A 12,328-nucleotide genomic window follows, 5' to 3' on the forward strand; every position below is an offset into this window, starting at 1 on the left:
TGTTGGTCTTTGCCGCGAAGCTCTATCTCCAGCAAGAACGAAATGGCGCGGGGGTTGGCAACCACCCAGTACCCCCCATGTGCGTTCTAGGATGATGGGAAAATGGCATGTGCGGGCGAGGGTTAATAGTGCTATGGAATGCGCTTTTCCGGGGCGCTGTAGCTCTATTACTTACGAGTTATGCCTCGGCTTGTTTGTAATTGTCGACATTCGGCCTGAAAATCGGAGAAATTTAGCCATCAATGACCTCTGGTGACCTGACCTTTGACCTGACCAAAGAAGTGACCGAAGTACTTTCGTCATTATTTTGACGCTCTTTCCATCGCCGACTTCCCCGTATCGCTACGTGGCCCAAGAGCCGAGTAAGAAGGGGCGTTCAAACACCACCCTGCCCTTCCCAAGCAGGGCGTGGAAATCCAGGACACCCAGCGGGGCGCGGGCTTGAATGGGGAACGCCGCTGTTGTGCAGTTTAGTGGCGCCTGCAACATATGTAAGTACGTATAGGTTGGCCGCCTTCATATGATAAAGCTTCCTCGTTTCCCGGCTGGAGATGGCTGTTTACCGCAGGAAATGTAACCGCGGCTACACAGGCTGCAGAAGGCGGCGAGGAAACTGCGCATGTCTCGATCAGTGTCTGTATTCACGAGCAGCATGAGAGTAAGTTGGCGGTACACTGGCCTTCTCGGAGCTGACCAGTACATACATACGTCTGTAGGTAGGGCGGCTCAGCGGAGGGGCTGCGCTCAGCGCCGTGCCCACCGTCCAGTGGTGGTACCACAGCTCCCGGCAGCGGAGGGGCTGCTCGCCGTCGGCCCCTGTCGCCACAGGCTACAACTCTGCACCTCCGACGGTCGACGTTCCAGTCCGGGTGCCACTGACACACCGTGTCATTGGCACACTGTGACACTGACACACAGACACTGTGACACTGGCCGCCGCACTCGGTGACACGGGCCGATTGCCGGTGCCACGGCCACCGTGCCAGGCGCCCCCGGCTCCGTCAGTGGATGACGGGCCGCACGTCCACGCACCGCTCCAGGATGGTGTCCAGTCAGTGGATGACGGGCCGCACGTCCACGCACCGCTCCAGGATGGTGTCCAGTCAGTGGATGACGGGCCGCACGTCCACGCACCGCTCCAGGATGGTGTCCAGTCAGTGGATGACGGGCCGCACGTCCACGCACCGCTCCAGGATGGTGTCCAGTCAGTGGATGACGGGCCGCACGTCCACGCACCGCTCCAGGATGGTGTCCAGTCAGTGGATGACGGGCCGCACGTCCACGCACCGCTCCAGGATGGTGTCCAGGAACGGCCGGCTGTCCGGACACGTGCACTCGCCCGTCACAAACACGGCGCCCTCGGCACACTCGGTCTTCTCCTCCGGCGCCGCGACGTCGGGCAGCTCGGCAGGATAGAGTCCAGACGCCTCGGGCTGCTCGGGATACGGTGGCTCCCGCTCGGGCTCCTCGGGATACGGTGGCTCCCGCTCGGGCTGCTCGGGATACGGTGGCTCCCACTCGGGCTGCTCGGGATACGGTGGCTCCCGCTCGGGCTGCTCGGGATACGGTGGCTCCCGCTCGGGCTGCTCGGGATACGGTGGCTCCCGCTTGGGCTGCTGATCCCGCTCGGGCTGGTGTTTGCCGCCGTGGCCACAGTGAGCTCCTGTGAAGGGAAACAGTGAGTCACTGCACTGCTGGTGACCATGCGTCATAGAAATATTTAATGCGTGTGCCACTGTGTACGTAAATGTCCATTGCTGTGTAGGCTGTATCGGCGTGGCGCCCGGGGCCGGTTTGTGTGGGCGCGCCTGTCGCCACAGGACGGCCGATCTGCTGGGGTGGCGGTCCGGACAGCCGAACCCCTCGCACTGCAGACGAACTGGCCAGCGGCGGCCCACAGGTGCCGAGAGCCCCAGACTGACAGATATGGTGGGACTGCGGTCACGCGCATCAGCTTCCAACCCTGCCCATGCCGATATTATCCACCCTGGATTTTTTTCAAACTTGTGTATTTCAATTGTTCCCCTTATTTATCGAACATCATTTTTATCATAGTGAAATAACGATAACCATCTTTTTGGCTATCGTAATATAAAAATATATTTTATTACATGCATGCTAGTTTTATCAGCTGGCGACACTGGCGCATCCAGTTGGGCATTTGGAGCAAGACCTTCCCCCTGCAGCGCCGGAAACCGACGACAATTTACAGTTCTTGGAGAAAAAAAGAAAGAAAAATAAACAAATTTGATAAGGAAACGACTCCTTACCTACGCATTGCACAACAGTGCGTAAGGAGTCGAGTCGGGGAGTTTTTTTGGAAATTAAAGAAACTTTTGCGGGTGTGTGCCCCTACCCGGCAGAGTCCAAGACCACCTTTGTGGATCGGATCGGCCAGTTGTCAGGCGACAATTTCTGACCGTCTCCGAGTTCAGCCTTCTCACGCCCTTAGGACTAGCTGGTAGGGCTCGAAATGGTTATGCATCATTGATCTATTGTCGTGACCAGGGCTGCGGAATTGATGGATTTTCGGTGACTCCGACTCCGACTCCGGGCAGAATTGTCTACTCTGTGACACCAAGTGACATACTGTTATTTACTGTGGTTTCAAAGCACGAAAGTGATAGAACGAAGCGGATATCTCATGCATTTTCCGTATTGAATATTTTCCCATAGGCTTAACATTACGACGTAATGATCTCTAACTGACCACAGGTCAGTGACATAAAAAAACCGAACTATATATTATACAACTCGGTGAACTTAGCACATCCTGAAAGTTTGCAGAAAATCAGTCCAAAACTGTGAGTTGGACAGGTGCATAAAGAAAATTGAAATTTGACCATGACCTTGTACCGGTTTTTCTGACCTGGTGACCTGATCCAAGGTCATCTGGACCTGAAATTTTCAGGTCATAAGAAAAAAGGTTGCCCCATAAGCTGTGCCAAATTTGGCGGCGCCGCCGTTTTTACGCTATCTTTGAAAAACCTTAGGGGGGGGTCGCATCGTCCCCCCTGCCAGGGCGAGGGTTAAAACAACAGCCGAACGTCCCTTCCGTGGCTGGTCAGGCGGGCCGAGAGCGCCGGGTCTGCGAGTCAACACCTAAGAGTCACTTCACGCTTCTGTTTGGCTGACTTTGGTCCATCGTGAGAGTGAGCTATGCGATTGCGCCTTTTTGCCGGCTGTCATCATGTATTCATATGTTCATCCACATACATCATGGCTTTTCAGAACAAGAGTCAAATATTACATACACACAATACAGGTTAAGATGTAAACATGCGATAAAAGACATAGATACACTAAAAGATTGGTAAAATCCGATGTCCGGTGTCCTACTCGGCTATCCGCTATGACGAGGACATGGCGAACCATTTTCTCGCCCTTCTGCGACACGCCGTCGCAGAGCGCGCCTCTCTCACTTCAGCCGGCGCCCGGTTCCACAGAGCGGGCGAACGATAAAAGAAGGACCTTCGTGCATGCTCACTGCGCGCCCTGGGAATCTGCGGAAGACCAGCCAGAGAGGCTCCGGTGTCCCTAGTGGCTACATCACTGCGGTGTACAATGCACGCGGTCAGGCTGCCGGGCGCCTGTTCGTTATTTAGCAAATAGTGCATCTGCGAAACGTCGCGCTCGGCTACAAGGTTGTCAAGTGACGTCCATTTAGCTCAGCTAATAACGGCGTGACATGGTCTCGCCGTTTTGCCCCCTTCACCACCTGTGCACAATGGTTCAACACTTTTTGTAAGCGATGCCGTTGGGTAGCATTGCAGCCGACCCACGCAGAAGAGCAATAACTGAAATGCGGAAAAATAAGTGATTCAACAATCATTTTCTTCACAGGTTCTGGCAATTTGCCAGCCATTTTTTGATAGTCCACCAAGAGTGGCATAACACCGTCTAACTATATACTAGAAACATGCTTCTCAAACGTTAATCCTCCGTCAACATCCATCCCCAACACTTTCACCGCCGGGGAAGGTCTAATCGAAACATCACCGAATTGCACAGAAAACTCATGACTGCCGCTTACTTGACTTAATTAGTACGAGGTCGGTTTTGTTAGGGTTAATTTTTAAACTGTACTCACTGAACCAGCTGTGCACGGTGGCTACGGTGCGTTCGACGCTCACTTTGAGTCCCGACAGGTCACTGGGCTTACTCTGATGTAAAAGCTGCACATCATCCGCATACATCACCATGTTGGAGCCCTCCATTTCCAGGTATGACACTAAATCATTTGTAAAAATTAAAAATAATACTGGGCCGATCAGGGACCCCTGGATTACGCCATGCGTTATGGGTTGCATGTCCCCCTCTCCACCTCTCACTGCCTGTCCGCGCCCACTGAGCCCACTGTGAGAGACGCATATTAATTAGGGGAGGACCGTACTAGAGTACGCACCTAATGCATTTTGTCGTCTCACGCCGTTCGGTTTTGGTTTACGGCTACGATCAGTATATTCCGATAAATCCTGATCATTTGTCCACAAACTGTCATGACCACAGCGGCCAACGTCCAATTTAAAGCGTGCCGACCGTAAGCAATTTTCTAACACCCTGCATTTGCGTACTCTTGCCCGATAGGCAGTACAAGAGTACGCACTTCGTGCGGGTGGAGTAGGGGAGAGTGGGGTGGGTTGTATCAGTTTTTACTCCGAGACCCATAACCTCGTAACTATCCGTGATAAACTCATTATTTCCATACTATCTCCTTCCTTGATACTTCTGCTTTTTTGTGCAAAGTAACTTTTCCGCTACCTCTACCAGTTTTTCTGCTACGGTCTGCCGAATAGAACAATGTTTTTGATACAACTTGCCCCATGGCTTGGGTGAGTTGTATCACATGGTGGGGTAATTTGTATCACTAGGTATTTCACGTTTCAGGGAGTGTGCTTGCTACTGGTTTTGAACATAACAGCAACATTAAATGGTATTAATACAATGTATATGCTCAAAGGCTTCACTTTTATTAGACCAAGCTTAGGTCAATGCAATCCGAACGAAACATCGAAACGAACGAAACATTAACAGACTAGATGCAAAAGTGGCCCGTTAAGAGCAAAGAAGCCAACACATTGTGCCGAAATGGAACGAGTATTGACTAGCTACCTACAAACGCGAGACAGGGCTTAGCTTTCGCGATCAAAAGCAACATACCCATACATACATACATGTTACAACATACCCCACCCGGCTCTGATACAACATGTACCTCGCCGCCATCTTGGAAAAAAACATCCTCGTGCTCAAAAACAGCGGACAGCTGGAGAAATCCATTTTCACTCACGCAGCCTTAGAACCTACCCTCACCATGGCTACGGAGATCTTTCAAATTCGTGCACATCTAAATGCCCAAAACACACATTTTCTTGCAACTCATTTTTTTAGAATGACATTAAAAAAAACATAAAATCGGCTCTCAACTCGAGACGCGTCCACCCAGCCACACGACAGAACAGGGAAAGATGGCGCCCGGAAAACCTCGTCGGCTGGTCGTGTCACGAGCGCTATCTATTGGATAAGTTTGGCACAATCGCCCTGATACAACTTGGACATGATACAACTCTCCCCGCTCTCCCCTACGCACTACGTGTATGCATTCCTACTCGCTGGAATCAATGCATTCATGCAAGTAATTAAACTATTGTTATCTTTATTGCCGCAGCCACTAAAACGGTCAGAGGCGCCCCGCTGTGGTCGTGCAAATGCCCCCTGGTCTACCAGAAACAGTGATGCTCTTCGTGGTTTCCCCAACTGCTCGGCGTCCCCCCGAGTGTCATCCACCTTGTTGGCCAATCCCGTGAATCTGCTGAGGGGTTGCGCGCCTGATGCACTAAGTTGATTAATGCAACACAACCACGCACTCGGAAAACTGCGTACTCTTGTCCGCCACGGCAATGCGTACTCATGGCCGACACATACGGTAGACACAAAGCGGGCTGAGAGCTGGCGCCACAGTCGTCGCGTAAACAATTGGGACTTGACACACGCACCAGATTCCCCGTGGTATCTTGATAGGAAAAAATGAAAATTCTATTGCCGCTCCCTGAGGAAGGTCACACCTTTTCCTGCACCCCAAAAAGTCCAAAAGCGATGTGAAAAACACGTCTAAGCCTCTAAAAAAGATAAGTGAACCCGTAGCGCGCCCACCTTCCACCATCGAAGCCGCGTGAGAGACAGCTTCCTTAGGACTCGAGATGACGCTGATGAGGCGTTGCTAAGCAACCGAAAGAGCTGCTGCGTACTCTTGTCGCCTGCGTCCTCTTACCCGCCCTTACCCTACGGAGCGGGCGAAGCGAGCGGAGCCTTTCCTTAGATTAACGGAAATTTCTGAGCATGAGCGGCCGGCCGTGGTCACGATTTTGCGACGCTTATATCTCAGCAACCACTTGACCGATTTACATGGGGTAATTTTTGTAGGGTAGCTTCATTCCTTCTACCAAGTATTGGATTATTCATGATGCATGTGGGTGACCCCTTATGCACGTGCCACGTGCAAAACGAAGAGGTGTCAGTTTTGTAATAGTTGCAATATCTCGGTAACTATTTGGCCGATTGCGCTGAAAGTTGGCATGTAGGTAGGCACCCACTAGGCAATGCATATCCATGTGCCAGAGTTAGGGTGCTGCTGCACGTGCGCACGTGCAGGGGTCGTTTCCAGATCTCGAGAACGGCTGGACCGATGGCGCTCAAATTTGGTACACGGTTAGGGACCAGTTAGAAGGGTGCCGTGCAAAAGTCAGAAGGGATTCATTTTGCACGTGCGCACGGTCAGGGTGTCGCTTCCAGATCTCGAGAACGGCTGGGCCGATTGTGCTCAAATTTGGCACATCGCTAGAGACCGGTTAGTAGGGTGCCGTGCACAAGTCAGTTGGAGGTACCCCTCGCGATTTCGCACGTTCGAGGCCCACCCTCTCGATCGCTCCGTTGTTCGCCCCAAAAGGCGTTATACTGGTATTTGAGAATATCTTTTCGCTACATATTGTTCTTTTGGCGTACAGCTTTCACTGGGACACGAAATAAACATTTCGATGTCCCAGTGAAGATTTCAAGATTTCAACAATGCCCGGGACAGCCCGTTGAAATATTAAAACGTTTTTTTTTTTAATAAAAACGTCATTTTTTAAAAAGGCTATCGAACGATTTTGATAGAGAAGTACATGTTTTGGAATCAGCTCACCGTCAGCTTTCGAATGGTATATGTCGTTTCTTTTGAGCGTGAAATGACCTTCCGACGAGCCATGAAGGGGGCCTCCCAGCTCGGTGGGCCTTTATGTAGCTACGAGCAAAAGCTAATATCTAAGGAACGGGACATCCGATTGACAAGCGGTCTTCTTTACTGAATGTCACTTGGACGTAAAAGTTCTGTGGTGTGATGGTCACCATGCGTTCTTGCCAACCACCGCACGTGGCGCGTGGTAAAGTTGGACATTTTTTAAGAACCCCCAAAATTGCAACCTCAATAACGGCACAACGGTTGGGCCGATTGAATTGAAACTCGGTACACAGTTAGGTCTCCATCAGATAATTCATCTGCATGTGTTAAGGTTGGGGTGCTACAGCACGTGCGCACGTGCAGGGGGCGCTCCCAGATCTCGAGAACGGCTGGGCCGATTGCGCTCAAATTTGGTACACGGTTGGGAACCAGTTAGTAGGGTGCCGTGCAAAAGTCAGTTTGGACCCCGCTTGCACGTGCGCACGTGCAGAATGCCGCTTCCAGATCTCAGGAACGGCTGGGCCGATTGCGTTCAAATTTGGCACACCGCTAGCGACCGGTTGCGCACGTGCAGGGCTCACTATCTCGCTCGCTCGTTCTTCGCCCAAAAGGCGTTTTACTGGTACCTATCACGAGAAAAATCGGAGCTTCACCCGGGCAGATAAGGGCCTTTTTAAGCCTCCAGACTTCAGACTAGTGGCCCTCTCTGGGAGAGAAGCTGTATTGAGGTTTCCTTTCTTCTTGCTGGCAACAGCCTCTCATCAACGCAGGTCTTGCAGTTGGCCTGTTTTGAGTGGCACAGTCCTTAGGTACAGGGGATCTCCTCGTTCTAAATAAACCTAAAGCTTCCTTATCGGTGTTTTAACGCTCACATTTCAGCAACAACACTGCCTAACAACACACAACACTGTAAAGCCATTTCGATAAGAAAAAGTCAATTTACAGCCGGGCAAAAAGATATGTTCCCTCTGTTCCGCACCACGGGGGGGGGGGCGGGCGGGTGCCCCTCCTGTACTGCGGTGGCGCCGCCCCTGGCGTGAGGGCAGTCACTAGCGGGAGACCTGCCTCAGAAAGAAGATGACGCTGGAAGGATTACATGACAAGAAGTCAGAAGACCAAAAATGTAAAGGATAAGTCAAGTGGCAAAAAGTCAAATCGGCTTAAAGTCAAAAGACAAAAAGTCAACCATAAAAAAGTTGAAAACACAAAAAGTCAAAACCGCAAAACGTAAAAAAGCTTAAAGTGAAATACAACAAGTCAAAAAGGCCATAATTCAAAATTATAAAAGTCAAGTGTCAGAAAGCCAAACGGAAAAAGTCAGAGAGGCTAAAAATGAAAAGGATAAATTTTTATCCTAGTCAAATACAAAAAGTCGTTAAAATATTAATTTCTAACCTAATCTAACCTAACCCTGCCTAACCAAACCTAACCGATAAACTTATAATGTCTCATTAATATGTTTTCAATAATTTCTCTAAGAAAAAACACGTAATAACAAATAGCTTTTAACGATTTGTTGCCGTTTGACCTTTATCTCTTTGACTTTTGACTTTTGACTTTTTACATTTTGACTTTTATCCATTTTGACTTTTTACATTTTGACTTTTATCCATTTTGACTTTTTACATTTTGACTTTCATCTTGAAACTTTTGACTTTTCACATTTCATTTTTTACTTTTGACTTTTATCCGTTTTGACTTGTATCCGTTTTGACTTGTATCCGTTTTGACTTGTATCCGTTTTGACTTTTTACGGTTGACTTCAATCCTTTTTTACTTTTTACTTTTTACTTTTTGACGTTTTGACTTTTATACCGGTCCCGTAGCTTAGTCGGTAGAGCGTTGGACTACGCGTGGTGAGAGCACGCGTTCCCGATATAACAGTTCGGGTTCGAAGCGCGACGGGCGCTTGACGTTTATGAGCCTCCTGGCAGATGTGGTTGCGGTTGGTGACAGGCCGTAGCCAGACGAAGTCGTGAAGGGACCGGCCGTGCGTGGCTATGTGCGCACGTTAAGCTTTTGGACTCTTAACCCTCGCCCGCACATTGAAGGGGGGGGGGGGGTGGTTGCCACCCACCCCAGGTAGTCTTTCTGCTCTGCACTCAACATTTTTAGAGCTAGGAGGCTGATTTTTCGCATAGCTGCTCCTCTATCCTTTCTTGATGTCCACTGAAAATTTCAAGTTTCTGTGGTTTTTGGTTTCGGAGATATGACCTTGTTTTTAGGTCATGTCATGACCCAAATGGCCAATTCTCAACATCTTGCGTTGGCTATGGGCCTTGTGAGCTTTTGACACCTTGATTTCGGCCTTTTTTGCCAGTCTTACCTCCCACCTATCATGGAACATGTTGTTCGACGATGTACAGATGTCAAGGTCAAGGTCAAGGTCAACCTAGGTCATCTAAGATAATTGCGTTTTAGGCAAGCGGAAGTTACTTTTTGTGAAATTTTTTGACTGCATTTTTGGTAACAGCTTCTCAGATCATGATTTCATGTAATATGGACACATAAACAATCGGTGCACACATCAGTATACACACAGACACACACAGACATACAAACACATATAATTGACCTTGACCTAACTTGACCTGAAATGACCTCAGCAGCAAAAACCTGGTCGGGTAGAGTGACAAAGAGGTTCTAGCTGGCTTGGCACCAGAAAACGGCATCGTCATCGGTATATGATAAGCAGCGCACTTGATATTCAACGGTGACCCAAAACAGCAATATTTTTAGTTTGACCTGACCTGGAAGGTCAATGACTGACCTGAGAAGGTAAAACTGGGTATCATTGGATTCGTCTCTTCCCAAAGAATCTTTTTGGTCTTTACCGCTAAGCTCTATCTCCAACAGGAGCGAAATGGCGCGGGGGGGGGGGTGGCAAACCCCCCCCCCCCCCATGTGCGTTCTAGGATGGGAAAATGGCATGTGCGGGCGAGGGTTAATTCTGCCATAGAACGGGAATTGCACGATCGGAGGGTAGACGGCAGGGCCAACGCAACAAGCTTCGCTTAGCGGGGCTCTGTCCTTGTGAGTCCTTCCACTCAAATGGTTCAGAAAATAGAATAGTTATACTAAGTTAACAAAAAAAGGAAAAATGCATTTCGACCTTCTTCCAATTGACTTTTATCCCTTTTGGCTTTTTGCATTTTACTTTTTGTCTTTTGACTTTTTGTCTTTTGACTTTTTGTCATTTGACTTTCTGTCTGGTTGCCCGCTAGCAGATGGTCTTTTGAACAGTCGAAGTGATTGTTTATGTAATTACAAGACAAAAACTGTCCCCCCCATACCCGAGTCAGGAGATACACGTGTCGTCTCCCTGTTAGGTTGTGCCCCCACTTTATTATGACATGTTACCTTCCGCTGAGCACTTGAAGGAAATGTTTTTTTTTTTAGAGAGAGAGAGAGAGAGAGAGAGAGAGAGAGAGAGAGAGAGAGAGAGAGAGAGAGAGAGAGAGAGTGGGGGTGGGGGTGTTCGTGCGTGTGTGTCCAGACCTACCGTTGGCTTAGAAGATGTCGTGTGCCGACACTCACCATTCGTCCAGACGATGCCCCAGCCGTGGCCGTGGTGTTTGATGCCGCGGCTGGGCGAGTGGGCCGGGGGCCACTGGCGGGCGGCGCCGGCCGGCCAGGCCACTCCGCTCATGGCGTACACAGCGTGGCGTCGGCCGTCGCTGGTGACCGCCCAGGGGCCGGACGGGCCGGCGGCAGAGGCGGCTGCCCACGGCCGGCCCAGGCGGCCGTACCGCAGCTCGTAGCGCCGGCCCAGTCGGCCGAGGTCAGCGAGCGTACGGCGCCGGAGGGCGTACAGCCAGTGAGCGGCGCCCGAGTTGCCTCCGGGCCGCCAGTGCGGCCGTGCTGAGGGCACGATGACGATCAGAGGCCTGGCCGCTGGGGAGATAGCCGGTCCCGCCGAGTTACAGTCCATACAGGGTAATGGCGAGTCAGGCAGAGTTACACTTCCCTCTCACTGTAACCCCCCCCCCCAGTCAGAACTACCCTCTCACTGTGACCCCTCCCCCCATTTAGAACTCACCGGCCGCGGCGCCAGCCGCCCAGCCGACCAGCGTCAGGACGAGCGCGGCCCTGATCATTGTGCTGGTGTCGGCTGGTGCTGCTGGCTGCTGTCGGCTGGTGCTGCTGGCTGCTGTCGGCTGGTGCTGCTCGCTGCCGTCGGCACGGCCGTGTCCGCGCGCGGTCTCTGGCCGCTGCCGTCCACCCACCGGTGTTATATGGACCGGCTATCGCCGTGTCTTCCTGTCGGCCGCCTCAGTGTGCAACGCTGAGTCAGCGCGGCCCGGCACCGAGTCACCGCGGCCCGGCACCGAGTCACCGCGACCGAGTCACCGCGAGCGACCGAGTCACCGACCACCGAGTCACCGACCACCGAGTCACCGCGACCGACCGAGTCACCGCGACCGAGTCACGGCGACCGAGTTACCGCGCCGGCACCATTCCGGGCCACCGCGCATGGCTTATTCTAACAAACTTTTACTGCGTCCCAAAGTTGAGCAGAGGGCACGTGCTACGACTAAGGGCACAGGGCAAGGAACAGAGTAGGGCACTGAGGAGGGCAGAAAGTAGGGCACGGCAGGTTACAGGGCATGGCACAGGACATTTTAGAGGGAAGGGTACAGGTCAGGGCAGACAGCAGGGCACAGGTCAGGGAACCGGACAGGGCACAGGGCAGGTACGCAGTGGGTCAAATCAGCAGGGGCTACGTCCCAAGGCGAGGGGGCTGCTTCCCAAAATGGGACACAGTAAGTGCCTTAGAATATGCCCTGCGGCACCGCGCCAGCACCACTCCGGGACACTGCTGTACGGACCACTCCGGGCCACCGCTGTACGGACCACTCCGGGACACTGCTGTACGGACCACTCCGGGCCACTGCTGTACCGGACCGGAACACCTGCAAACCGCCGGATATCTACAGGGTCGAAAGTAAGTACTAATTACGCGAACATGTATTTTCTAACAATTTCGCCCGTCAGTGGAGATTTTGTGTGAGCGTGGACTGTCATGGGACATGGTTGGTCGTGTTTATTGTCGCCTCATCTACCAAAAGCGACCTGACTTTTGACGATGACCTGGTTCAGGCCTTTAAC

At 51.5% G+C, this 12,328-nt stretch overlaps 1 protein-coding gene across 1 annotated transcript; it reads right to left on the bottom strand.

Moving 5' to 3' along the window:
- Window positions 1–622: 622 nt before the first annotated feature.
- LOC122377474 (AT-rich interactive domain-containing protein 1A-like) lies at window positions 623–11,421 on the bottom strand. The gene is made up of 4 exons (XM_043357528.1): window positions 11,259–11,421; window positions 10,757–11,113; window positions 1,308–1,663; window positions 623–1,052 (listed from the first exon to the last, which is right to left on the bottom strand). The coding sequence occupies exons 1-4, from the start codon at window positions 11,314–11,316 to the stop codon at window positions 1,002–1,004; spliced, it is 822 nt and encodes a 273-aa protein (XP_043213463.1). The 5' UTR covers window positions 11,317–11,421; the 3' UTR covers window positions 623–1,001.
- Between the last annotated feature and the right edge of the window lie 907 nt (window positions 11,422–12,328).

Source organism: Amphibalanus amphitrite, unplaced genomic scaffold, assembly GCF_019059575.1.
Source record: "Amphibalanus amphitrite isolate SeventyFive unplaced genomic scaffold, NRLGWU_Aamphi_draft 000045F_arrow, whole genome shotgun sequence".
NCBI lineage: Eukaryota > Metazoa > Arthropoda > Thecostraca > Balanomorpha > Balanidae > Amphibalanus > Amphibalanus amphitrite.